The sequence below is a fragment of the Heterostelium album genome (genome assembly GCF_000004825.1).
Source record: "Heterostelium album PN500 unplaced genomic scaffold PPL_scaffold10, whole genome shotgun sequence".
Classification (NCBI taxonomy): Eukaryota; Evosea; class Eumycetozoa; order Acytosteliales; family Acytosteliaceae; genus Heterostelium; species Heterostelium album.
Genome location: NW_008805072.1, coordinates 234,161 through 260,315, shown reverse-complemented (window position 1 = coordinate 260,315; position 26,155 = coordinate 234,161). Strand labels below are relative to the sequence as shown.

The window sequence follows — 26,155 nt, the reverse complement described above, 5'->3', positions numbered from 1 at the left end:
ACTAACTTGTTTTCCAAAATCCTGGTCTTTCAAAAAAAAAAATTTTTGATTTTGATTTTTTTACAAAAGATTTTTTTTTGGATGTAACCTGGTTAGGTTTATGAATTGTTATCGCTTTATCTTGAAGAAGTTTATTGATGCTTATACTTGTTAACTAATCGAGAGTAGAATCATGATTAAATTAAGAAATATCATTTCAGTGATAATTATAATGCTAATAAATTTATAATAATATTGGTTGTCTATTTCCAATGATAAAGCATAGCATTATTGATACTACTATGTAGTATTATTAATAAATTTAGTCAATCAGGATAGAGTTGACTGGCAGTTTTCCAATGAAAAATCTATTAAAAAAACAAACACTTTGCAGCATCATAATTTAAGTTATATTATTTAAATTTTATTTATTTTATTATTATTTTGATTAATTAAAAAAAACATACAAATATATTATTATATTATATGAAAGTTAAAAATTTGGTTTAAATTAATTTACTATCTTCTTCTTGTGGTCTTTTGTAGACCAATTCCGAATGTGGTGTCACTGGTGAGGTCGAAACAATAGGGAGTGTCGACTGCTGCGATTTTGTTGGTAACTCCGACAACAGTGAGTTTATAGTCGGTTGGTAATGCGGTGACAGTGAGACAGTTCTCACCTCCGACCGCTGTGGTGAATTGATCGGTCTTGGTGGTTGCGTCTGGAGTTGTAAAGGTTGGATTAGGGAAGTTTGTAGGGAATCCATAACGAATATTATTCAATGTTCCCTTTACACCGGCAACATACGGCTCTCCAGTTACATCTAGACCATCTCCATTCTAATATTGTTTTTTTTTAAAAGCAAAGAAAATTTTTGTTAGCAATTGTTGATTGTTGAAACATTGTATTTTTTAATAATATTCTGAAAACTTCTTACCTTATCTTCCCAAGAGTAGAACTTGGTGGTAATGAATTTCTTTGGATAGAGGTAGGCATCCGCTAGTTTACTACCGGTAGGAACGGTGGTATCGTCGACGGTGAAACAATATGTGCTATCGACAAAACTGTTGTCACTGCCTAAAACCGATGTTCCAAAGTAATCGGCGGGATCGGTGAACTGGAGACAATAGTCGCCTGCTACAACATCTTGTCTGATACGAGCTTTGCTAGTCTCACCAGAGTCGGTGGCAATGACATTTCCATCTGAGTCCGTGAGAGTCATGGTGATATTGGCAAGATATGGTTCACCGGAAGCGTCGGCACCATCGTGGTTACGATCAAAAATAGGTCTGGAGTCGATATTGTAGGTCTTTGTCTTTTTGAATCCAGATACGACGGTTTGGCTGGGATTGTCTGGTCCGAGCACGAAGCAGGTACTCTGATTGTTTACGTCCATCTTGTTGGATGTTCCAACGACGGTTGGAGTGTAGAACGGTGTCTTTTCGTAGATAACACAATATCTACCGGCGGGAAGATTGGCGTCGGTGAAGTCAGTCTTTGCCTTTGTGGCGTCGGTTGTCCAGTTGACGATGTGCGAACCTATGTCAGAGTCTCCAAACATGTAGAGCAATCCACCCTCAAGACCGCTGATGTATGGTTCAGAGGTATCGTCGGCACCGTCTGCGTTCTGGTCTTCGAAGGTGTAGGCATTGACAGAGTAGTTTTGCGTTGGAATCATACCTTCGATTGCTCTGGCGGTTGGATTGCTTGGGGTGACATCGAAGCAGTAGTTCTGGTTGACAAACTTGTTGTCAGTACCGACCGCTGCCGATTGGAATTGATTTTTAGGATCGGTCAGCTCAATGCAGTAGGTGTCTGGTCCTGGAAGAGTTGCGCTGAATCCATTGGTCCTCTCGGCACCGTCGGTAACGAATGTCGAAACGACATCGCCATTCGAGTTCTTAATGGTACCGGTCAGTCCAGTCAAGTATGGTTCTCCACTATCGTCGGCACCGTTGTTATTTATGTCCCAAAATGCGTAACCACTGACACTGTAGTCTGGTGGTGGGGTAGTGGGAGCTGGGACGAAACCGGCAGGAACCTTCAAGACATTGTTGGGGTTGGTACCGGATGGAGTCAAATCGAAACAATATTCTCCATTGACGAATTTGTTGTCGTTTCCAACCGGAGCGGAAACATATTTACCGGTTGGATCGGTCATCTTCAAGCAGTAGTGTCCTGGATCAAGATTGGGGATAGAGAATGCATTGTCTTTGTCACTGGCCTTGGTGGTGAATGTATTCACTGTGTTTCCATCGACATCGGTGAGAACACCAGAGATATCTCCGAGGTATGGTTCACCGCCGTTGTCATTTCCATTGGCGTTGTTGTCGAGCCAGGCGTATCCTTGAACGGTGTATTGTGGAGTGATGTTGGTTGGCGATGGTACCATTCCAGCGGCAATAGTCATTGACTGGTTTGGTGCAGTGGATTCGTCAAGAGTGAAACAATATTGTCCATTGGTAAATTTGTTGTCAGTTCCAACTGGAGCATCGATATATTTACCGCTTGCATCAGTCATTGTAACACAATACTTTCCTGGATCTAAATTGTCAATTTTGAATGCACCGTTGTTCTTCTTTGATGCATCAGTAGTGAATGTAGTGACTACTTCACCATTCTCTTTTGTCAATGTTCCAGTTATTTGTCCAAGATATCTATTGTAATGTACAAATGTTAACATTGTAAAAGTTATTTAAAAAATTTTATAATAAAATACATACGGTTCTCCTGAATTGTCACCACCATTGGCGTTTTTATCCCACCATGCATAACCATTGAGAGAGTATTTGATTGGATTTGCTGGGCCAGTAGTTGCTGGACCAGTAGTAGCTGGGGCAGTAGTTGCTGGGGCAGTTGTTGCTGGGGCAGTAGTTGCTGGACCAGTAGTAGCTGGGGCAGTGGTAGCTGGAGCAGTTGTTGCTGGACCAGTAGTAGCTGGGGCAGTGGTAGCTGGAGCAGTTGTTGCTGGACCAGTAGTAGCTGGGGCAGTGGTAGCTGGAGCGGTTGTTGCTGGACCAGTAGTTGCTGGGGCAGTTGTAGCTGGAGCAGTTGTAGCTGGAGCAGTTGTAGCTGGAGCAGTTGTAGCTGGAGCAGTGGTTGCTGGAGCAGTGGTTGCTGGAGCAGTGGTAGCTGGAGCAGTGGTTGCTGGAGCAGTGGTAGCTGGAGCAGTGGTAGCTGGAGCAGTGGTTGCTGGAGCAGTGGTTGCTGGAGTTAGAGCACTAGTGGTGGCTGGAGATCCAGTGGTGGCACCAGTAGTTGGTCTAGAAGTTGATGGTCTGTTGGTGGTAGTTGCAACGGTTGATGCAGTTGTGGTTTGGGTGATTGTCGAAGCTGGACCGGTGGTTGTTGCAGTTGTTGTGGCGGTGGTTGTTGCAGTTGTGGTGACTGGTCTATTGGTGGTAGTTGCAGTGGTGGTCGCAGTTGTGGTGGCAGTGGTGGTTTGGGTGATTGTTGAAGCTGGTCCGGTGGTTGTTGCAGTTGTTGAGGCAACAGTTGATGCAGTAGTTGAAGCGGTTGTTGAAGCGGATGCGGATGCAGATGTTGCAGTTGTTGAGGCAACAGTTGAGGCAATAGTCGATGCGGTACTAGCAACGGTTGATGCAACGGTTGATGCTGTGGTAGTTGGACGACCAGTAGTTGATGCAGTTGTTGAAGCAACAGTTGATGCAACAGTTGAAGCAGTGGTGGTTTGGGTCATTGTTGAAGCTGGACCGGTTGTAGATGCAGTGGTTGAGGCAACAGTCGATGCAACAGTTGAAGCAACAGTTGAGGCGACCGTTGATGCACCTGTTGGACGACCGGTTGTAGCAGTAGTTGAAGCAACAGTCGATGCAACAGTTGATGCGGTAGTGGCAATGGTTGATGCAACAGTTGAGGCGGTGGTGGAAATACCAGAGGATGGAATTCCTGTTGTGGCGGTGGTTGTTGCGATGGTAGAGGCAGTGGTTGCAATAGTTGATGCAGTTGTTGAAGCGGATGCAGATGAAGCAGTGGTAGCAATTGTTGATGCGACAGTTGACGCAACAGTTGATGCGGTGGTGGCAATTGTTGATGCAACGGTTGAAGCAGTAGTGGAAATTCCAGAGGATGGAATTCCTGTGGTTGTAGCGGTGGTTGTCGCAATGGTAGAGGCGGTGGATGCGATAGTTGTTGCAGTTGTTGATGCAGATATAGAAGCACTTCCAGCCGATGTTGGGATAAGAGTGTTTCCAGAGAGTAGACAACGTGGTTTTCCATTGACAAGAGCGCAAGTGGTTCCTGGTGGACATTGGATGGTACTACAGATTTGATCAACAATATTGTCACCTCCAGTGGTGGCTGATCCATCTTGCAGACAGAATGGTTGTCCGTTCTGAAGGATACAATGTGATCCGGTTGGACAGTAGAAGTTGGCACATGCACCAATACCTCCAGTGTTGGTTATAGCAGCACTCTGGCCTGACGATGACCATGGTTTGCATTGATTGGCTTGTCTGTCACACCAGAATCCCCAACCGCACTGGGCATCGTTTTGACATCCACTTCCCGATGTTTGTGATCCTGAACTACCAGTTTGTGCTGATGTTGACCATGGTTTACATTGATTGGCTTGTCTGTCACACCAGAATCCCCAACCACACTGGGCATCGTTTTGACATCCACCCGATCCAGAACTTCCAGTTTGTGATCCAGTGGTGACTTGACTTGGTTTTACACATGTGGCCACACCATTTTGGTTAACACATACCAATCCACCGTAACATCTAAAGTTTGCACAAACTATGAAATTAAAATGTAAATATAAATTATTAATTATTTGGTTTTAATCTTGAAAAAAGAATTTGAAAAAACGAATACTTACTTGCATCGGATCCAGTTGTTGATGAACCAGAACTTCCAGTTTGTGATCCAGTGGTGACTTGACTTGGTTTTACACAAGTGGCAACACCATTTTGGTTAACACATACCAATCCACCATAACATCTAAAGTCTGCACAAACTATGAAATTTAAATGATATAATATAATAATTAACTCTGAAAAAAAAAAAAAAACGAATACTTACTGGCATCGGATCCAGTTGATGATGAACCAGATGTTCCTGTTTGTCCTGAAGATTGTGATGAAGAAGACCATGGCTTACATTGTGAATCGGATAGATCACACCAATATCCCCATCCGCATTGTGCGTCATTCTGACAGTTTCTTCCGGAACCAGAAGTACCGGTCTGTGAACCAGTTTGTGAACCAGTTTGTGAGCCTGATTGTGATCCCGACGATACAACACATGTGGCTATTCCTCCTTGATTAATACACGTAAATCCACTGGAACATCTATGATTTGCACAAACATCTATAAAAATATTTATTCAAAAAAAAAAAATATTAATTTTTTCCAAGTAATAATACTTTTATCTGGACAGAGAAAGATTTGCTATGAATGAAAACAAACCTTGTGCATTAACCATAGATACTATTGTAATAGCACAATATAACAATAATAGATACCTTCTTGTACCCATTTTTATTTATTTTGGTGCTGTAGTTGTTGTTGGTACTATTTGAAAGTTATAATAATATTATACTATATAATAATGTTATTCTTATATGTATTTTTAAAAATAAAAAAATAGTTCTGGCAACAAATAAATAATTCCAATGTTATGAATAATAATATGATTTGGAACAAAGGTATTAAATAGATAATAACAAACAAATAATACTACCAAGTGAAGATGATGAAGAAAAGGTACCAAAATAATATTTAATTCAATTGAACCTATACGAATATATTAAATTCTATCCTCTTTTTAATAACATTTTTATTATTATTAAATCATTGATCTTTACGTTTTGATTACACATTGAAGTGTAGGTAGTGTGGGTTGTTTGTTATCCATTGATTTTAAAATGATTTGTAATTAATTTTCATATTCAGTGACACACAATGATGAGTAAAAACACTGATGTATAATAATAGAATGAATCAATCATATGAAAAACAAGATTTAATATTATAATTTGATTGTTGTTGTTTTTGCTTTTCTCTTTTGTGTGTTATTGTTTGTTTGTGTGTGCGTGTGCGTATTTTGTTTGTTTATTTGTTGTTCACCTGATTTTTTTGATTGAATTTTTTTTTGTTGTAAAAACCCCACTCTTACCTTGTGAAGTCACAATCAACACTATGAGCATAATTTAATTTATTACATTAATGAATAAACCAACTTATTATTATATAAACTTAGGTTTTTTTTCAAAAAGGGATTGAAACCACTCTTTTTTTTTTTTGTTTATCAACATACAAATCCGATAATAATATATATATAAGTAGTCTAGTTAAAAAAATATTGAAGAAGTTCTTAATATGTTAACCACTAGAGTAAACCTAACAATACAAATAACCCATTTACAATTAACATATCAGTCAAAAAAAGAAAGAAAGGAAAGAAATTGTATTGTGTGTTCTTCTTCTTTTTTTGTAACAAAAACTAGATCTGATCTATATATATAAATATGATTCATACGATCAACTTACAGAACATATATTTTTCTAGAAAAATCAAATGGTTTCTATTGTATTTCGAAAAGCTTGAGCGAAACAAGTAGATTATAATTATTTATTCAAACTATTATTTATTATTTTACAATAACAATTCACTTGTATGTCAAAATTTGATAGGAAATAGCGACATCGACAAACAATTGGAAGAGACCACAATAGATGAATTGATTTGGCGAGTTATTATAGAAGAAATACAATGTTTTGAATAAATCACCAAGGAACCAAGATCCAATTAAAACAAAACTATAATAATCAAATTGATTTGTTTTTGTTAGTTTCCTATTATTTAAAGAATGGAATCTTTCTTTCTTTCTTACCTTAATCCTTTGGCAGATCCATTCTTATAGTTCTGATAGAGTTGTGGAACTCCCAACATAGCCTCGATGGTCAATGATAATGTACCTAAGAGATCAAAGAATGAACTGGATCCATAGAACATCATTGTGAGTAACATAAACAATCCACTATATCCTGCCAAAAACATCACTATTTTAATTGATTGAAATTGAATTTGAAATTGAATTGAGTGTTAGCTTAGCTTAGCTTATCTTATCTTATCTCTCTTTCTCTTGTTGTACAATAATTGTTGCTCGCAACAAATAACAATTAACTTACAATAAGGAGAAAGACTATCCCATTCCCAGAATGGCTGGGCGGTGAATGATTGTGAGAGTGATCGACGTGATCTCGAAATCGAGTCGGATGCCTTCAGTGAGACGGTCAGTTGCAACATGAGGAGTTGTGCAACGATCATTACCAACGCTTGGTAGAGCAAGGTGGTTTCGAATCGCTCGCCTATCCAGAAGTAACATCGCAGTATATTGGAGAGTAGCAATATCAGCGATACCTTACTACTGAATGCCTCGGCATTGCGTGTCTCTTTCATCGATTTGTACTGTGAGACATAACCGATCACCGGTCCAAACACCATAATCAATGAAAATACCATTTCACCACTACTTATTATCTTTAATGATTCCAACAGCGTATCTTTACTAATTTTCATACAATTTATAAATAAATTTATTTATTTAAATAAATACAACTCAACTCTTACCTACTAACTAATATATATAATAATATTATATATATTAATATGTATTAATTAAATTAATAAAAAGTAAATTTATCTGAAAAATTAAAAAAATTTCAAGTCATTGACCTAAAAAAAAAAAAAAAAAAAAAAAAAAAGTGTTAAATTTAAAAAAAAATTCAAATTATCTATCAATGGTATATATTTATTTGTTTACAATTATTACTTTTATTTTGAATGTATTTAAATAGATATTTATCTATTAAATAAATATTATTTTTTTCATATTTCTATATTTTCTTTTTTTTTTAAAAAATAAAATAAAATAAAAAAATAAATAAACTATTATTAATAAAAGTTTTTATTTGTGCCCAAAGAATGTGTTAAAAATTTAGATAGTTATGTATATCAATCAAATAAATATATCAATAAAAAAGAATTATCATAGTGGATGGTATTCTTTTTTTTGATTCAATATTATTTTGGTTTTTTTATTTATTTTTATTTTTTTTTCAAACACACAGGTGGAAATAAATAATCAAAATCATACAAATACACACGTGTTCTCATTGATTATTTTTTTTGTATGTTCAGTCAGGTGTTGACTCAAATATGATTGAATTCATTTAGTGTATATATGTGTGTTGAAATATCCTTACGAAAATTGAGTGTTATTATTAGTATGATCAATTTGATTTCATATTGTATTTACATAAAGCTGTGTTGACATTACATTTTAATTCATTTATAATACTTGTTTTTGTTAGTTCAAATCAAAATTTGTATCAATAAAGTTAATAATTATTTATTTTTTAATATAGAAATAGAACAAAAACAAAGAACTATAGATTATTATATTAGTAAATATAATAATAATATTAAAAAATGTTAAAACTATATAGTTTTGTATTGTTAGTTTTATTTATTTCATGTTGTCGTGCTGGCTTTGGTAAGAATTAATTATTTCTATTAATTATTTAATTCTGATAATTATTATTTTTGAAAACTAATTTTTTCTTATTTTATTTTTTTTAAACATTTTTTTTTAAACAATTAAAGAAGAGAGACCACCTAAATGTAAACCAAATGAAATACTTCAGATATATAATGGTGTAAAACATTGCGCACCAAATGATATTGGATGTTGCACTGATGTAGCGTGTCCAAGACAACATGTTTGTGCTTCGATCAAAGGACAAGCTGTTTGTGTTCCAATTCACTGTAAGAGACCCAGACCCATTCATTGTCCACCAGGAAAGATTGTCCAAGTCAGAGATGGAGTTCACTATTGTGCACCAAATGACGTCGGATGTTGTAAGGATGTCAAATGTCCAGAGGGTAAGATTTGTGCCTCCTACCAAAACGCTAGAGTATGTGTACCAATGGGATGTTGTGATCACAATGATGACCATTGGGACAAAGACGACCACTGGGACAAAGACGACCACTGGGACAAAGACGACCACTGGGGAAAGGATGACTGGGACAAAGACGACCATTGGGACAAAGACGACCACTGGGATAGAGACGACCACTGGGATAGAGACGACCACTGGGATAGAGACGACCACTGGGATAGAGACGACCACTGGGACAAAGACGACCACTGGGATAGAGACAACCACTGGGATGAGAGTGATGACCACCGGGACAAAGACGACCACTGGGATAGAGACAACCACTGGGAGGAGAGTGATGACCACCGGGACAAAGACGACCATTGGGACAAGGACGACCACTGGGACAAAGACGACCACTGGGATAGAGACGACCACTGGGAGGAGAGTGATGACCACCGGGACAAAGACGACCACTGGGACAAAGACGACCACTGGGATAGAGACAACAATTGGGAGGAGGAGAGTGACGACCACTGGGATAATGACAACATCTAGGACAACAACCACAACACCTTCAATTCATATTTGAAATACTAAATTGTTAAAACCATCAAAAAGAAAGAACCACAAAAACCCATTAGGGTAATAAAATTGATAACAAATTAATTTCCTATGACATTTTTCTGAATAAATAAATATTATTATTTTATTATTGTTTATTTATAAATTTTATTATTTATCTTTTTATAAAGTATCAATATTAATATTGATTGATTGCAAATATTCATTGGATAATGAATAGAATTTCTTTTTCAATTGTTGTTTGGAGGTGTGCGATTGGAAGTTGAAGGAATAGGAATTTCTCAACAGCGAGAATACATGCTTCAAATTGAGTTGTGAATTGTTAACGATCTCCAACAACATTTGGGCTCTGGAGATGGAGTAGAGACTGCTTCGGAAGGTGCAGATCACCACTGGGACGTTGGAGTCGAGTAGATGTCTGATTGGTGTAGTGAATGACATGTCGGCTGTGAATACCTTGAGCTTATCGGTAAGACTCAACTCGATTGGAATGGAATAGGCCGAGAGGTATTGCATCATTCTTGGATACTTGTGAATTTGGAAAGCTCCAGAGAGACGCGACGCTCCCGACACATGAATGGTGGAAACAACCGAGTCGATATCTGATTTTCCACAGAATTGAACAATATTGAAATTTTCAGATTTTAAATAATCCAAAGTCTTTGAATAGTAATGCATTTCACTTGGTGGTATTTGTTCTAAAATAATATCCAATTAGTATTAAAAAGAAACAACATCAAAAAGATAAAATACATACCACTTCCAAAAATACCAAATCCACAAACACCATTGTTTTTATTGGATACTGCTAATTTGGCTGTGTTTAGAGCATCGATTGGATCATCACTGTTTGGCGATATGTAAATAACGAATGATATTTTAATTTTGTCGGTTGCCTCCCATTTCTGTTTGGCGGCAATTAAAATATCCAAGACTTGTTCCTGTGATTTTAGCTGTTTCAAATGGGATGCAGGTCTGATTGCCATCTCCATGTATAAAACATTGTCTTTAATAGCGGTTTCAATGATATCATCGAATCCTCTTTCGATTTGCTCCTTCGATTGCAACAGTGAATTCATAATCTGTTTGGCAAGCAAGATCGATTGGTCGGTATGCGATTGATTTTGTAGCAGCAATTTGAATTGGCTGAAATCGGCACAAGGGTGCTTCAGCTTGAATTCCTTTACCAAATCGATTTTGGCCAATTCGATTTCACGCCACATCTGCTCGACCGAAACCGATCCGTCGAAACGACAGTGAAGATCTGCTTTTGGAAGTGATTTCAACATCTCCAGTGTTACCTTGGGTGGTGTGCTTTGTACAGGCTTTGGAATGGCAGACTGACAATTGACATCGACACCGTGCTCCAAATAGTAGTGTTTATTCGCTAGGACACCAGAGACGTCGTAGCCATTCTCCTTGAATACCTGGATAGCACGATGAACAGCATTGATTCTCAACATCTTCTTGAGTGGCGATTCAATAAATGCCGCTGAGAACGAATGGTCAATCAGACGTACTACTTCCTCCACTTGGAAATTGAAAGTGTCGATTGCCAACTTGAATTCTCCCGACAAATTGATATTGGACATAGTCACATTGTCACAGCACAAAGCAACGACAGCACCGGCATCGAAATACTTTCTAATGGGATGAGCAGCTGGCGATTCAATTCCCTTGATCTGATAGTTACTGGTGATACAACATTCAATTGGAATACGTCTATTTACCATGTAGTTCAAGAGAGCTCTTTTTGAAAATTATAATTAGTTTTTATCATCTTTTTTTTTGTTATTATCTCTTAATTAATTGCATGCATACTCATTTTCTTGTACGGCAATTCCATGCCCAATACGATGTGCTCCACAATGGATGGAATCGGCAACCGATACCCATGAGGAATCTTCACCAGAGTGAAGTGTACAATTGACTCCTTTCTGACGGATCAAGGCGAATGCTTCTTTGTGGAGCACCGAGGAGTAGCCGTTTTCAGCACCAGCCAAATCGAATGCAACCACACCTTTATTACGATAACGCCATGCAATCTCTGCAAGATCCTTGGTGACCGATGGATCCAAATGACGCAAACCACAAACAATGATTCTCACCTTGATGGTCAGGTTCAACTCGACCAACGCCAGACCATCGCAAACCGCTTCCATTACACCGGCCAACGACAGTCCATTGTTAATATGAAGGACAGGACTGAATCTCACTTCCAAATAGGTAACACCATCCAAATGAGCATCTTCACACATCTCATAGAATATTCTTGTAATTGAAGCTAATAATCGATATACAATATTAGTTTATAAATATGCACTACACTACATTACATTTGAATGTTTAAACTTTAACTTTTAAACTTACAGGCAGTTTGCATTACAGCACAAGTATATTGGAATGCCTCAAGGAAATGTGGTAAACCATTGCAATTCTTGTCTTTGAGAATGTAATCACCAATCTTATCGAGATCATAGGTTGGCAGTGGAATGTTTTGTTCTAATGCCAACTCCACCAGGGTATTCAATCGAATTGAACCATCTAAATGACGATGTAACTCTGCTTTTGGTAATAGTTTACAAATATCTAATGTTATCTCTTTTGACATCTTATTACTATTATTATATTTGTTTTATTATTACTTGTAGGTAAGGTATTATTACAAATTAAATAAAACAGAACAGTTGATCAAAAAACCTTTTTAAAAACTAAAAACTCATCATTTATTTAAATAAAATCAATTAATTTTTTAAGATAAAAATGAAAAAATCTGGTTTAAATTAAAAAAAAATCAACACATAAATCTTAGGTAAAAAATCTGAAACCTGGTATGTTGTTTTGACTTTTTTTTTTTTCTTTTTTTTTTTTTTTTGTTGACAATCATTGGCTAAATTTGATTTAAAAAGGAAATTAATTGAACTATTACATATTTAATACAATACTTGAGAAATGAGGAGAAAGTAAACCTAATTGGAAGAATATAAGATCCAATATAATTGTTTTCCAAGTAAAGTTTTAAAACATTCAATTTTAATATTTATAAACTAATATTGTTTTAATTCATAAAAAAATAAATAAAATGAAACCTTCATATCTGTTTATTTCATTGATGTTCTAGGCTTAAAACAAAAATAACTAATAAATAAATTAAAGACAGGGTTGATTGTTTCATTTTAATATAAATACCTCAGTAACAAATTGCATTTTAGATTCTATTGTTTTTATAGATGAAATATCAATTAAGTCGAATTCTTTAATCTTTACTATTTCAAATCTTCTGCCATTTGAAAAAATAAATTTATCACTATCAGATTCAGTTATACTCTTGTTAGGAATAGACATTTCCTAAGCTTATCTCTACCAACTACGAAGGAGCTTCTTCAATCAACTGACTTACTTTATATCTATATGTTAACTTGGATCAATTGTGAGTACTGCTGCGATGGAAAGAAATTGGCCAACAAAAACAATAGCTAGATTTAATGAGGAAGAGGAGTATTACAAATTCTACTTGGATCTGTCCAATTAAAGAACACCATTCGCGCCAGATTCAACGAAGAGGTCCAATCATCCAACGAAATTGTGATTGTCATCGATTTTAAACAAAATATCGATCTAAACCAATCATCAGTCCAACTTGGTTCCCAATTCTATACTATCGCAGCAGTACTCACAATTGATCCAACTGGTTCCAAGATAGTGTTAACCAAGTACACTACAGCAAAAATCTATGAAACCGGACAGAGGTTTCAAAATATCAAACAGTAATACATTTATTTGTTATAGAAACTAATAAATATATTCTAAGATAGATCTTTGTTAAAGATTAATTATTAGAAAAAAATTGAAATATTTACCATTTTAAAAAAAAATAAAAAAAATAAAAAACTAAAATTAACTGTGCAATATTTCTGAAGTGATAAAATATTTTTTATTTATATACATTTAAATTGATTTAAAAGAAAACAATTAATAGGATGTCCAATAACCTTGGTTGAGGATTACTTGATTCAATCTGTTTGGTATTGATTCATATAGTGATTGGCAGTACTCCGGTGTCATTTCATATCAACACTATTAACATTATTTAAGAGCTCTATTGAGTTTAGAATGAATGGCATCTAGTATATATATTTATCTCAAGAATACCCAAGAATTTTAAAAAACATTCAGGTCCTGACTGGTTTGTTTATTTATCAAATTTAGTTAAGAATGCATTTTAAGTAAAAAATAATAATGAGTTTTAGAATATTGATGACAAGTGAGATGTCTTGTACAGTTGTGGAATATACTAAAATTAGTTAAACAATATTATTTATTCGTCGATATATATCATACTCTAAAATTTCTAAAAAATCTGGGAATCTAGAGCTTAAGATAGATTGTCTAAGTATCCAGTTCGATATTAAATTAATGAGAGAAAATATTGAATTTGAATCTACCACTTTCAACTTAATAATAGAATATTAGTTGTTCTATAATCGGGAACTCCTTTAAAGAATAAACTTTCTTTATACTATACTCTCCTTGTTTTATTTTCGTTTCATCTGTTAAATTACTTTTCTAAAAAAAACAATATCCTTGTTTATGTAAAATCAGTTAAAAACCTTTACATTTTGAATATGAAGAAGAGTCTAAAAGGTTTTTTTTTGTATTATTTCTGAAAGTAATTCCTTAATCCTTTATTATTCTTCTAATAATGTTATTGATTTATCTTTTTAAAAATGTATTGTTATCCTTTTTTTTTTTAATGATATAATTGATTTTTAAAAAAAATTTTAAATTGTATTTTAAATATAATTGTAATCTTTTAAATATTTATTCTTTTTATACATATAGTATTTGTGTTCAGTGATGAGTTTGTTTTTGCTTAGTTTTTCTTTAGTCTTGAAACTGTTGAAAATTAGAATTGTATTTTGAACCAATAACCTCTTGTGCTGTTCAGTAATCCAAATCAAGTATTCCACAAATCTTTTATCTTTCTGTTAACATTTTACTTTGTATCATTCTTATATATAATATAATTAAATATTTCAAAATAAATTTAAAAGTACTATAATAAAAAATATTTTATTACTTCAGAAATATTGCACAAATTAATTTTATCTTTTATTTTTTTTATTTTTTTTTAAAATGATAAAAGATTCAATTTCTTTTTAATTATTAATCATTTACAAAGATCTATCTTAGAATATATTTATTAGTTTCTATAACAAATAAATGTATTACTGTTTGATATTTTGACACCTCTGTCCGGGTTTCATAGATTTTTGCTGTACTAGCAACATCAAAAAATTTGCCATCTCCAGAGCATATCGTTTGAGTTTCTCGAAGGATGGTGAGACAAATTTCAATGGCACTACCGAGTGGGTCACCTTTAGCCTCAAGAGTACCAGAAAGTTGAGATATCCACCAAAGATGAAGATTGGATATGAAGCACCATCGATTCACAACAACTTTACTCCAATCCCAAATGGTTCAAACAAAGAAGTTGCCAGATGCCCAGCCTTCATCAGCAAACTTATAAAGAAAGGATTGGAATACACCACTCTAAGAGGATCTCAATCAGCCAACGATACCGCTCGTGTTGCTTCCACCACTCGTGCTACTGCCACCACTCGTATTGCTGCTAACACCCGTGTTGCTGCTGACTCCCAGTGCGATGAGGATCATGATGGTGGAATGGACATCGAACAAGATGAGCCAATTGTCAACGATCCTGTTGATGCACTCTCTGCTATCCAAGGTAAGCAATTTTTGATTCAATCCTGTTCTAACGTCGATGGTTTGAATGATATTCTTGTTTATTTCCATACTTCTAGATTCATCGCTGCTGTTGCCTTGTACACCGACGAACAAGACACCTCCGCATTTGTTGTTCGTAATGAGGGATCTGACGGTCTGTCAGTCTTCCACCTAGACCCAAGTGGTGTACACTCTGCGGTCAGACCATTGGAAACACTTAACGGTCTCGGTGTGGTGCTTTCAAGATCTGAATCACGTACAGGTGTAGGTAGACCCGTGTTCCTTTCGATCCTGAAAGGTGCTGCCTGTTTCCTTGCCAGTAACAAACGTGTTGCCAGAAAGGCATTCCCAGCTGCCATGAATAGGATTGTCGGAGAGCTCCTGTCTTCGACCGTATCTGCAAACCGGATAGACGCCCTGCCAGCTTTTTTTTTTAAAATTGGTTTATAATCTATATTTTTATTTAAATATATATATCAATAAATAAATAATTCTTAACTTTAAATATATATATATATATGTTAAATTGTAATTGATTTCTTAATCATTTTTAGTTAAAAAAAAAAAAAGTGGTGGCGCGCCTCTGTCACTAGTTTTTTCGCTCTTTGGGTTTTTTTTTGTTTTGTTCACTTGGTTTATCTGAATTTTAACATATACAAAATATAATAAATATCATATAATAATTGTATAAAATGTAATTAAAGTTTTTAGATTCTTCATAAATGTCTTTCCAGTATATTCTTTGTCACGTTTAAATTATTTTATTATTTTGTTTTTCTATTTAATAATAATTTTAGTATTATGTTAATTAAATTTCTAAACCATTTTATTAAATTTAGGATCATTTGTTCAATCATCTTCACAACTCTCTCAGCAAACAACAGGATCACCTATTAAGATTTTCCAACAAAAAATATTAATAACTAAGTCTTTGCAATAAAATATTAAAATTGTCTGACTTGTGATTTTAAATGCAATAAAAAGTAGATAGATTTTAATTAAATTTTTTTTATTTTTTTACATATATATAGATTGTTGAATATATACAAAGAAAAGGTATATATTAAGTGGGTGGTAATTTAAATTTTAAATATATTTTAAAATTAGATGATTTGAAAAAAAGTAATGTTTTTTAAAGCAATATATATTTTAGATATATTGTTTTGTTTGTTGATTTCGATCGGATTCGATAGTTTGATTTGGAATATTATTTAAAACTTAAATAACTTATTTAAGAGAGAGAACGTAGTTTTGGAATTGTGGGAAGTTGATTGAACCAAGACCAGAGGCAGCGTCGTAACCTTGGGTGGCATGGAAACCGTATTCACAACAGTAGGCACGGTTACAGGAGATGTCACCGGTGGTGATATCGTGGAAAACGGATGGTTGGTTCTCTTGAGCTTGGTAGAGCATTGGGTTGAGGAAACCGAGTTGTGACTTTCCGGCGTTCAAAAGCTTGTCGTTGACCAACGAGAAAAGACCGGCAAGAGTTGGTGAGGAACAGGAGGTACCGTCGACGTTACCCAATTGGCATGGACAGGTGTCAGAGTCGGAACCGGTGTAGGCGATGGAGTAGGCGTGACCGACAAAGGTAATGTCTGGGTAGGCACGACCGGAGGTGTTGTAGGTTCCGGCTGGTGGGAGGTTGACGTTTTGTTGGAGGTAGTTGTTGACGGATGGTTCTTGGTAGGCTGGTTGTGGTTGGACGTTGGAGAAACCACCACCACCGGTGATGATGGCACCGGTTGAGATGGAGCAGACAATTTCTGGTTGCGACATCGAGAGGATTTGAGTGGCACCGACAGAGGTGACGTATGGCGAGGAGGTTGGGAAGTCTGGGTAGAACATGGCACCGTTGCTCTCGCTGTATGTGTAACCGGAGACCTTGAAACCAGAGTGGGTGATGGTGTTGAGTGAGCTGCATGCGCAATTGGAGTGGATGTGATAGTTTTGTTGGGAATCTTGTTCGATGGAGACCTTGCATTTCTTGTTGGCGCTGATGAATTGGTTGAGAGCGGCCGATCCTTCTTGGTTCAAGATGTTACCACAGGTTGGGTTACCGGTTCCACCTGGGAAGACACAGACGGTGTTGTTTGCAGCGTAGCTGATGGTGACGGATGGACATTGAGTGGAGGAAGAGGCACAACCACCGAGTGGGCAGTACTTGGAGGCATCCAATGGACAGTTACCAGAGGCGTAGAAGAACGATGGAGCACCGTCGTCACCGGCGGAAACCAAGATGGACATACCCATGAGACCCAACTTTTGGAAGGCAACGTTGGAACGTTCGACATATTGGAGATTGGAGTAACCAACGGTGGTACATTCGTTGGTGAGGACACATTGTTCGATTTCAGAGAAACCGTAGGAGAGAGAGGTAATCATTGGCAATGGTGAAGCATCGGCAATTTGGATAGCCCAATCCAAAACCCATTCACCGTTGGCGTGGTTAATGAAGAGAGTAGAGACGTTCAAACCCATGGCAGTTGAGTATTGGATATCCAAGTCGGATTCCATTTGGTCACAGTTCTCGTTGAAACAGTTTGGACCTTGACGGTTGACACGGACATTGGAGATCTTGTAGGTCTTACCAAAGTAGTTGAGGGCACCCATTGAGAAGTAGTCACCAAAAGCGGCGATCGATTGGTAGTTGGCGTCGTTGGTGGCAACTTGGCTGGCTGGAACACCGTAGTAGTTCTTGATGACGGCAGGGGTGATGGTCAAATCGGCAGCTTTTCTGGCGTTGGCACGGACTGGCTTCTTGGCACCTGGGATGGTTTGGATATTCATCTTTGGATCTTCGATGAATTCAGAGAGACCGACGATGAAGTCGATGTGCTCGGCCAAATCGAATGGAATGTAGGCACGACCGTTGATACGGGTACGGAGGTTACCGGTGGAGGCAGAGACGTAGTCGTAGAATTGAGCGTTCAACAACTTCTCGATCTTGTTGACGGTGGTTCTGACTTGGATGTAATCGGCAGAGACCATAAAGTCAAACTTGGTGAGACCACTGGCGAACAACCATTGGGTGACGGCCTTGACAGTCTCGTCGGAGGCACCTGTCAACATATCGATTTCGTTTTTGGTCATGAATTTACCGTAGGCATCGGACTTTGGATCTGAAACTTCCCAGAAAATTTCTTCAAGGACATCGAGATTATTCTGGAAATTAATTAATTTAGAGAAAATATTTTTATTAATAATCAGGATAATTAATTAATTTCTTAATAATTATTACATACTTGTTTTAATAAAATTTTGAATGGTAAAATAGTTGTTTGTGAAGCTCTGTTTGATAAAACAAAGTGAGCTGGAGTATCGGTTTCAACTTGAGCAATGACCATCTGTCTGGAAGCGACAGAGGCAGAGACTGTAGCAATAGCAATTAAAGCCAACAATGCAAAATATACTTTGTACATTTTATTTGTTGTTTATATATATATATATTTAGAAGTATTTGTTTATGATGAAAAATACTGTCCCAATTGGTCGTCTTTTATAGTAGTTGGTAGGTTCTGTTCACCACACCTCCTTTGATCAGTGAATACTCGTAGTTTACAAAAATAAAAAAAAAAATAAAATAAAAATATATGAAAAAACAAACTCGTATCACCCCCCTTTTTTACGTCGTTTAGTTGGTATTGGACATGTCACTGATGGGTGGGAATTAGATGAATCTTTTAAAGATTTTTAAAATATATTTTTTTTTTATGAAAAATTTCTTAAAATTCGTAAAAAAAAATGAAAAAACGAAACCCAAAAGAGTTTGAATGTTCAAAAGAAAAGTTGAAGGCTTCCCACTTTGAAAAAGCTGAGGAGCATAAAGTAGGTGGTAAATGAGGTTATAGTTACTTGTGTTTAGCGTTTCTCAACAAAACATAAACATCTTAATTTGTAATGATTTTTTATTTCCACCATCTTTAATAATCGCCATCGATTTTTTTTAGATTTTTAATTTAGCTTTGTTTTGTTTTCTCCCTCCTTTCTTTAATTGAAAAAAATCAAATGATGATTTCATATGATTTTATTTCTTTTTTAGGAGGTGCTTTTAAACGGTTTTCTTTATTTGCACTCCACAAAACAACAATACTTTTCTTTTGATTTTTATTTTTGTAGAGAAAGAATAGTTAACCAACTTTTGCAAATGACAAGTCAAAAGAAAAGTTTGGTTACTTTTCAAAACAACACTCATTTCAAAGATTAAATTGAATTGATCTTGATGACATCAATTAGGAAATCAAGGATACTTCCAAATAGAGTAATCAATGATGAATGAAATAGATTTGAAGATCTGATTTAATACTGACAATAAAAGATTTTGTTTAAGTATACACAAAATGGAAATAAGTTGAAATTGTATACCTATTTAAAATCATTATTAAATTTACCTTGGCTTTTAATTTTTTTTTTTGGTTATAAAAAATAAATGAATTTTATTAAAATCATTATAGATTCTTTATATTATATTAAGAACTAAAAAATCTTTTAAAAAATAATTATATATGTTTTATTTAAAATTTATTAAATCTTCTTAAAATTGTTGGTATCTATTTCTATTTCTTCTACGAATAACTATAATTAGAATTGCAACCAAAACTATACCACCTACACAACCAAAAGCAATACCAACATATTTTCCAATATCTGAATTACCAGAGGAGTGATGAGGTTCCTCATGACTCGAAGTGTCATGACATAACCCAATAGAGGAATTACCAGTGAGTGTACATTCATATGGATGGGAACAAGTAAGGATTTCTTGAGAGGTGGTATTCAAATTATCCATATAGATCGTACTATCACTACAATAGATTGGAGAGTTTGAATTGGAATTAAAGGTTGAATTCTCAATACTGGCATTACCTCCCAATGAATATATGTAGACTGCACCACCACTGGTATTGTTTGTTACCGAGTTTCCAGTAAAATTACAATTTTGAATGATAAAGGTGTATCCACCGCTGTTGTAAATAGCTCCACCGTTGTTGATAGCAAAATTATTTGTAAATACAGAGCCATAGATTCTCACTGATGCTCCACCACTAATTAATAAAGCACCTCCATTGTTGGCATTTACATTCGAGTCAAAGGTTGAATTATGGATCTCCAAGGAGCCAAGTGAAGTTGAGATTTGAATAGCACTACCTTGTTGATTCGATTTGAAGTTGGAATTATAAATGATTGCTGATGAATCATAGATGGAAATTAAACCGTATTGATTAGAATAGTGGAAATTTCCAGTAAATGTAATTGCATTTAAATATACAAGTGTAGGAGCCTTTTTGATATAGACAATACTATCTTGGGCAGTATTGGTAATGAAGCTGACTGTATCCATTGATACATTGGCGTATATGGTATAAATAGTTCCATAAGACTGGGCATTATTCGATTCAAAGATACAATTGCTAATGACCAACGAGCTATCAAAGACCGAGTAGAAAGCACTTCCATAAGAAGCATAGTTGAGTTTAAAGGTAGAATCTTTCAAAGTAATAACAGTATCGGTGGTATAAGCAGCTACTATACCAACTACACCTCCATATGCTGCCAAATTGCTGATGGCAGTAACTCCAATTAAATTCAAGCTGACTGGTGCTGGCAAAGTCATGTTGATCGAAACCACACCTCCGTATGTTGATTGACCTTCTTTGAAATTCAAATATTGTAAGGTTACATTGGAATAGACTGCATTGTAGAGATCGAGAGAATCGGTAATACAAATGAAATTGCTGGTTTTGTTCATTTCGATAAAGGCTGGATTGTTAATGGAGTCTCCTGTGAAAGTGATGTTTCTGTTGAAGGTGTATAGATTGGTATTGTTTACTCCAGAGTATGTGTAGTTTCCTAGATTCAAAATGACAGCAGTTTCATTCGTTTCCACAAGAGCGTACGATAAGAGAGCAGTAACGATATCTGGACAGGCATTAGTTAAATTCTGGCCGCATGGTTCGGAAGAATTATAATTATTTATATTGGGATTTAAATAGAAATTATATACAGTTTGTGATTGAATGGATACAAAAAATCCAAATAATATGGTTGATAATATAACTATAGATTTCATTTTTATAATAAATAAAAGATTTGATTGATTTGACCACTAAACAAAAAGATCTCTATATTTATTTAAAGATTATCAAAAAAAAATAAAAATAATTAAATCAATATTAAATAAAAAATAATATTTTTCAGGATATCGAGCTTGGATGATTTTTTCGTTTTTCAAGATTGTTTTTCAATACCATCAAAAAAATCTTATATTTTTTCATTTTTTTACCACCTAAATTTTTAAAAATTCGAGATTTTTTATTAAAATAAAAATTTAGGTGGTAACTAAATAAAACAGAGTTATTCTTTTGAGAAACGGTACATTAAACCTCAATACCAATCTTCCAAAAGAATTTTCAATAGAATAATTATATCACAAAAGATTATTAATACTTTAATTATTTATTAACTGGTTATGAAAATATTGTTATAGAAGGATTCAATAAATACAGTGCTGTGCTCTGATTCTTTAGGGTTGTCGAAGACTGTAGAAGAACAACTCTATTAAAAAATAATCTTTTCTTTTTTACCAACAAACATTCTTTATTCAAATAAATTGTTTTAATTTAAACTTTAAAGTTTTTCTTTGGGTTTTTTTTTTTGCACAGCTTTTTTTGCATTCTAGCATTATGTTTTTAGGTCTTTTCTTTTTCGAAGTAGTTGTCTTCTTGTCATTTGTTCACCATTTGGATGTGTAATGGTTTGTTTTGTTTTTCAAAAGAGTTAAACCAATGTGTTTGAATGCTGATTTTTGTGTATTATCTAGTCTTAGTGATTCCTATAATAGTTGTTGTTTTGTCATTCTCACATCATTATGAGGTGTGATTGTATCATAGAGAGATAGTGAAAATGAAAGGTTATAATAGGAATCTGAAAAGTTTGGATTGATTTTAAGTTGCAGTTCTGTCATACTCACACCATTTTGGAGTGTGATTGTTTCATATCGCGATAGTGAAAGTGCAAGGTTATAATAGGAACTGAAATCGTTGGGATCAAATTCTAATGACTTTAAGTATAGTTGCTGTTCAGTCATTGATTTTCCATAAATCTTGATTGGTTCACTGGTTGAAAGAGTCACTGCAAGGTTATGATATGAATTGGAATAGGTTGGGTTACATTCTATTGTTCAGTCATTGATTGTCCGTTATTTAGTGTGATTGATTCACCACCTGGAAGAGTCATTGCCAGTTTATAGTATGCTAAAAAATAGGTTGGATCACAATCTATTGACTTTATATTTTCTAATAAGTTGTTATATTGTAATTGATTGACCAGATAGAAGAATGATAGATGATCGATTGTCATTTATTAAGATTAATGCCAACTTGCAATAAGCATCAGTATTTGGATGCAAATCGATTAATTTCGATAAAAGTTGTTCTTTCGTTATTGATTCACCTGAAGGTAACACGATTGTTTGTTTTTGATCATTTCGATCATCAATTGACATTGAAAGTTGGAGCAGTGCTTCATTGTCATCTGAGCTGATACTATTCTGATGTTTTCTTTTCATTTTTAAAATAAGAATAGTTGTTTGATATCAATTATCTAAATACGAATTAATTTTAGATATTTTTTGTTTTTGCTCATTTACTTTTTTTTTGTTTTTTAATGTACTGATAATGATGTAAAATTAAATGTTTCTAAGAAAATATAATATTTAAATTTTATAAAAAACAATCAAAAAAAGAATAATCAACTGAAAATGAGAACTTGATTAAACATCAATCACATAATTTAGCAAATAAATAATATTATTTAAAGAAGAGAGAGAAAAAATTATTGAATAAATATATTAGATTATTTTACATTCATTCCCTTTTATTAAAAATTAATAATCGCATTTGTTTTAAAGTATGACTGAGGATCATATTAACAGTGTTTAAACACTGTACCAATATCATATTGTTTATAAAAGTACTACAACAAGATTTATCAAACTGTATGGATTGAATGTAGTCTGGGTGTTTTTTTTTTTGTTTAAGAAAACTACTGTTGTTTAAAAGATTAAAAATTAAATATTCTACAGATTGAATCAAGACAAATTTTTGTAGATCTTCTTGTTAAAACAAATATCAAACACCGAGATTCAAACATGATTTTTTTAAGTAATAATAGCTTAAAAAGAGAATCTAGGGAACTGTTGTATTCAATAATAACTAAAGTTATAGAAACTCTTACTTTTTTATATGACAAAAAGAAGGAGTTCGAATATCCTATCTTTAAAAAATTACTCTGTTTCAAAGATGCCTGTTCGCATGCGGACATGTATTCAGAAAAAGGATGTGCAAGCTGGGAGATTCGAACTCCCGAACCTTGCGGACTAGAACTTGAGTCTAGCGGATTTAACCACTTTCCTAAGCTTGCTTGCTGATGGGGAGATTTTCCTATTTGTAATTTTTAATTTTTTGGAAATTGTTAACAATAAAATATCTTGATTTCCCTCTCTATTATATCCTCTTAAGTACAATAATCAAAATAATTTTATTTTACAAATATTTAGTTATTGCTGGTGGAGCGAACCAATCATTATCTTTACCGTTCGTGTAATTGACTTGTAAGACATCGAGCTGCTCTGGTGTTAGATCGTCAATAACATTAATACAAACGGCAAAGAATTCACCCATTCCCTCAATATTGCAATCAGCAAATACAGAAATTCCACAAGTCTTTGTTTTTGTAATGAAGTAGCTAAGTTAGCAATCGATCTTTTGAATAAATTACTATGTACTCTCTCACTCTCATCTCAACAACCCCCTAACACACACTCACGCAGTATTAAATTAAAAGTTACCTTGCAGAAATTATGTTTTACACCATGACTACCAAATGTATAAACTGAATTTGAAGTACTATCTGTTGTTTGTTTGAAGTGCTCTTTGTTCTCTACGATTACACACCAATGTCTTTGTTTTAGACAAATAGAACCTATATAGATTAAAATAATAAAAAAAAAAAGTTTGTCAATTAATGAGAAGGTTGATCAAAGATGGTTGTTAGTTGTAAAGATATCAATCTTTTATTAAATACATACAATTGCATTTAGTTGTTGGTTGGGTTGGTAAGTCTAATTGAACTGTAAACTTGATAGCACCACAGTGACAGCTACCATTATATGTGTGAAGTCCTGATGGGAATAAAGATGTCATTTTCCTTTTATTTATATATAAATATTCTAAACAATGTCACTTTTAAAGAATGAATTGATAAGACTTAGTATTGAACTTGATACCACAGTATATTTCCAAGAAAAAGATGGTCATTTTCATATAACTGTTAAAGGTTATATTTGACACTTTTCCCATTGTTTTTTTTTTATATTTAAAAATATCTCGATCTTTTTTTGACACTTTAAATTTATTTTTGAACATCAAAGTTTAAAACTTTACAAATCATTTATTGTTCAAATGATAACACAAGTGATCCCCCTATATCTTCATACATTCATTTCTAACTATCATATCAGTTTGGGTACGAGTGTGTGATACATACTGATCAGGTTGCTGGTTGCTTCTGTTTATATTCACAACAAATAAACTAGTATCATTCATCAGCATCACAGTCTGTTTTTATTGATTGCAGCTTTATTGGCTTCATATATATGGGTGGTTGGTGTGTTATCACCTTCATCAAACTACTTTAATTACTGATGATTGTTTCTACTTCATTTATCTTATTTTATCTAAAAATGTGTGTGAGGAATAGGGTGTGATATATATATTTCTATTCAAATATACATTTTTTTTTTATGAGCTTACTTTTCAGCTGGTGAAAGTAATTTTTAATAAATGAAACAACATACAGCATCACACAAACCAACATCTTATCTCGTACTATTATATATATAAACCAACTAGAGGTTATTATAAACTCTCATTCCATATCACAAACCAACTTCAAATTAATATAGATATGTACATATATTGGTTGTATGTTTTGGACTATTAATTTTATATTAATTTTTTAATTTGATTTTATTTTTTTTACTTTTTAATTTTTATTTATAAATTTAATAGTAGAAGTTACACGAATAAACTACACCAGAGTTGGTACAAATGTTTTTTTAGATTCTATCTGCAGTTACGACCTCTGCCTTGAAGTTAAAGAATAACAAGAGTTGAAACATATAAACAAGAAAGCTTGTCAAAGAAAGCAATAGATATAAACATTCCCATGTCTATTTGTATGATACACTTTATTAGAAATCTAACCAAGATTCAATTTCTATTTTAAGAATCTCTCTGCAAGATCAAAGAAACTGCTCACTCTTGCTACAAACACATCTAGAAGTTAGAGATCTTGTAGACTACATTATAGCTGAATGTGAAACGTCTATCGAAAGAAATATCGACAACTATAGAATAGCTTCAACTGTTCGTAAAAATATTAATATTTTAACACAGAAGAACAATCGACACCAAAAGACCTGGTAGACCATCAAAGAAACAAGTCTCATTGGAGTGATTCGAATTCGATCGATGTAACAACATGTCGTTCCTCGTGATAATGTTGTTGTAACTAGTTCCAGAGTTAAAGGACGACAATGCCACCAATCAAAGATCTATTCCAGAATGATAGCATCATCAGTTTGACGAGATGCATTGTTTGCTCCAAAACTATGAACAATCATCGATCAGAATCATTTGGATACGCGATGCGAGTACGAATACTACCATATTAAGATTCTGTTCAAAATAATTTTAATAAATCATGTACTTAGTACCTCTATCTATTTTCTTTCACGAAAATAATTAATATTAGAATAGCAGTGTAACAAAAAAAAAAATCATAAGAAGAAAAGCATTTTAAATGTGTAACAAATCGTGGGGTTCATTCAAATTAATTTAATCACAAAACAACTGTTTTTTATCAATT

The 26,155-nt window shown here is 34.1% G+C and overlaps 12 protein-coding genes and 1 non-coding gene across 13 annotated transcripts; 3 read left to right on the top strand and 10 right to left on the bottom strand.

Moving 5' to 3' along the window:
* Positions 1–150: 150 nt before the first annotated feature.
* Positions 151–5,483, bottom strand: cotA (uncharacterized protein; the record flags this gene model as incomplete). Its single annotated transcript, XM_020582877.1, has 7 exons — positions 151–214; positions 500–819; positions 918–2,637; positions 2,704–4,741; positions 4,824–4,997; positions 5,027–5,314; positions 5,414–5,483. 7 exons carry the CDS (start codon positions 5,481–5,483, stop codon positions 151–153), a joined length of 4,674 nt encoding a protein of 1,557 aa, XP_020429658.1.
* A 1,132-nt stretch (positions 5,484–6,615) lies between these two features.
* PPL_12132 (PQ-loop repeat-containing protein) lies at positions 6,616–7,529 on the bottom strand (the record flags this gene model as incomplete). The annotated part of the gene is made up of 3 exons (XM_020582876.1): positions 6,616–6,766; positions 6,841–7,009; positions 7,139–7,529. The coding sequence occupies 3 exons, from the start codon at positions 7,527–7,529 to the stop codon at positions 6,616–6,618; spliced, it is 711 nt and encodes a 236-aa protein (XP_020429657.1).
* A 1,072-nt stretch (positions 7,530–8,601) lies between these two features.
* On the bottom strand, positions 8,602–9,534 carry PPL_12131 (uncharacterized protein; the record flags this gene model as incomplete). Its single annotated transcript, XM_020582875.1, has 3 exons — positions 8,602–8,650; positions 8,937–9,468; positions 9,531–9,534. 3 exons carry the CDS (start codon positions 9,532–9,534, stop codon positions 8,602–8,604), a joined length of 585 nt encoding a protein of 194 aa, XP_020429656.1.
* A 106-nt stretch (positions 9,535–9,640) lies between these two features.
* Positions 9,641–12,089, bottom strand: ada (adenosine deaminase; the record flags this gene model as incomplete). Its single annotated transcript, XM_020582874.1, has 5 exons — positions 9,641–10,176; positions 10,236–10,560; positions 10,666–11,227; positions 11,300–11,762; positions 11,849–12,089. 5 exons carry the CDS (start codon positions 12,087–12,089, stop codon positions 9,641–9,643), a joined length of 2,127 nt encoding a protein of 708 aa, XP_020429655.1.
* Positions 12,090–12,579: 490 nt separating this feature from the next.
* Positions 12,580–12,823, bottom strand: PPL_12129 (uncharacterized protein; the record flags this gene model as incomplete). Its single annotated transcript, XM_020582873.1, has 2 exons — positions 12,580–12,600; positions 12,668–12,823. 2 exons carry the CDS (start codon positions 12,821–12,823, stop codon positions 12,580–12,582), a joined length of 177 nt encoding a protein of 58 aa, XP_020429654.1.
* Positions 12,824–13,717: 894 nt separating this feature from the next.
* On the top strand, positions 13,718–16,166 carry PPL_12128 (uncharacterized protein; the record flags this gene model as incomplete). Its single annotated transcript, XM_020582872.1, has 4 exons — positions 13,718–13,781; positions 14,321–14,339; positions 14,764–15,668; positions 16,066–16,166. 4 exons carry the CDS (start codon positions 13,718–13,720, stop codon positions 16,164–16,166), a joined length of 1,089 nt encoding a protein of 362 aa, XP_020429653.1.
* A 287-nt stretch (positions 16,167–16,453) lies between these two features.
* On the bottom strand, positions 16,454–18,648 carry PPL_12127 (S53 family peptidase; the record flags this gene model as incomplete). Its single annotated transcript, XM_020582871.1, has 2 exons — positions 16,454–18,391; positions 18,472–18,648. The coding sequence occupies 2 exons, from the start codon at positions 18,646–18,648 to the stop codon at positions 16,454–16,456; spliced, it is 2,115 nt and encodes a 704-aa protein (XP_020429652.1).
* Positions 18,649–18,970: 322 nt separating this feature from the next.
* PPL_12126 (uncharacterized protein) lies at positions 18,971–19,433 on the top strand (the record flags this gene model as incomplete). The annotated part of the gene is made up of 2 exons (XM_020582870.1): positions 18,971–19,061; positions 19,348–19,433. The coding sequence occupies 2 exons, from the start codon at positions 18,971–18,973 to the stop codon at positions 19,431–19,433; spliced, it is 177 nt and encodes a 58-aa protein (XP_020429651.1).
* A 327-nt stretch (positions 19,434–19,760) lies between these two features.
* On the bottom strand, positions 19,761–20,975 carry PPL_12125 (uncharacterized protein; the record flags this gene model as incomplete). The annotated part of the gene is made up of 1 exon (XM_020582869.1): positions 19,761–20,975. The coding sequence occupies one exon, from the start codon at positions 20,973–20,975 to the stop codon at positions 19,761–19,763; it is 1,215 nt and encodes a 404-aa protein (XP_020429650.1).
* Positions 20,976–22,399: 1,424 nt separating this feature from the next.
* PPL_12124 (uncharacterized protein) lies at positions 22,400–22,793 on the bottom strand (the record flags this gene model as incomplete). The annotated part of the gene is made up of 2 exons (XM_020582868.1): positions 22,400–22,503; positions 22,553–22,793. The coding sequence occupies 2 exons, from the start codon at positions 22,791–22,793 to the stop codon at positions 22,400–22,402; spliced, it is 345 nt and encodes a 114-aa protein (XP_020429649.1).
* Positions 22,794–23,566: 773 nt separating this feature from the next.
* PPL_12123 lies at positions 23,567–23,647 on the bottom strand. Its single transcript has one exon. It is a non-coding gene; the product is annotated as a tRNA-Leu (tRNA).
* A 122-nt stretch (positions 23,648–23,769) lies between these two features.
* Positions 23,770–24,392, bottom strand: PPL_12122 (uncharacterized protein; the record flags this gene model as incomplete). The annotated part of the gene is made up of 3 exons (XM_020582867.1): positions 23,770–23,949; positions 24,075–24,208; positions 24,365–24,392. The coding sequence occupies 3 exons, from the start codon at positions 24,390–24,392 to the stop codon at positions 23,770–23,772; spliced, it is 342 nt and encodes a 113-aa protein (XP_020429648.1).
* Positions 24,393–24,462: 70 nt separating this feature from the next.
* On the top strand, positions 24,463–25,784 carry PPL_12121 (uncharacterized protein; the record flags this gene model as incomplete). Its single annotated transcript, XM_020582866.1, has 5 exons — positions 24,463–24,562; positions 25,034–25,054; positions 25,297–25,337; positions 25,515–25,569; positions 25,684–25,784. 5 exons carry the CDS (start codon positions 24,463–24,465, stop codon positions 25,782–25,784), a joined length of 318 nt encoding a protein of 105 aa, XP_020429647.1.
* Positions 25,785–26,155: the final 371 nt, after the last annotated feature.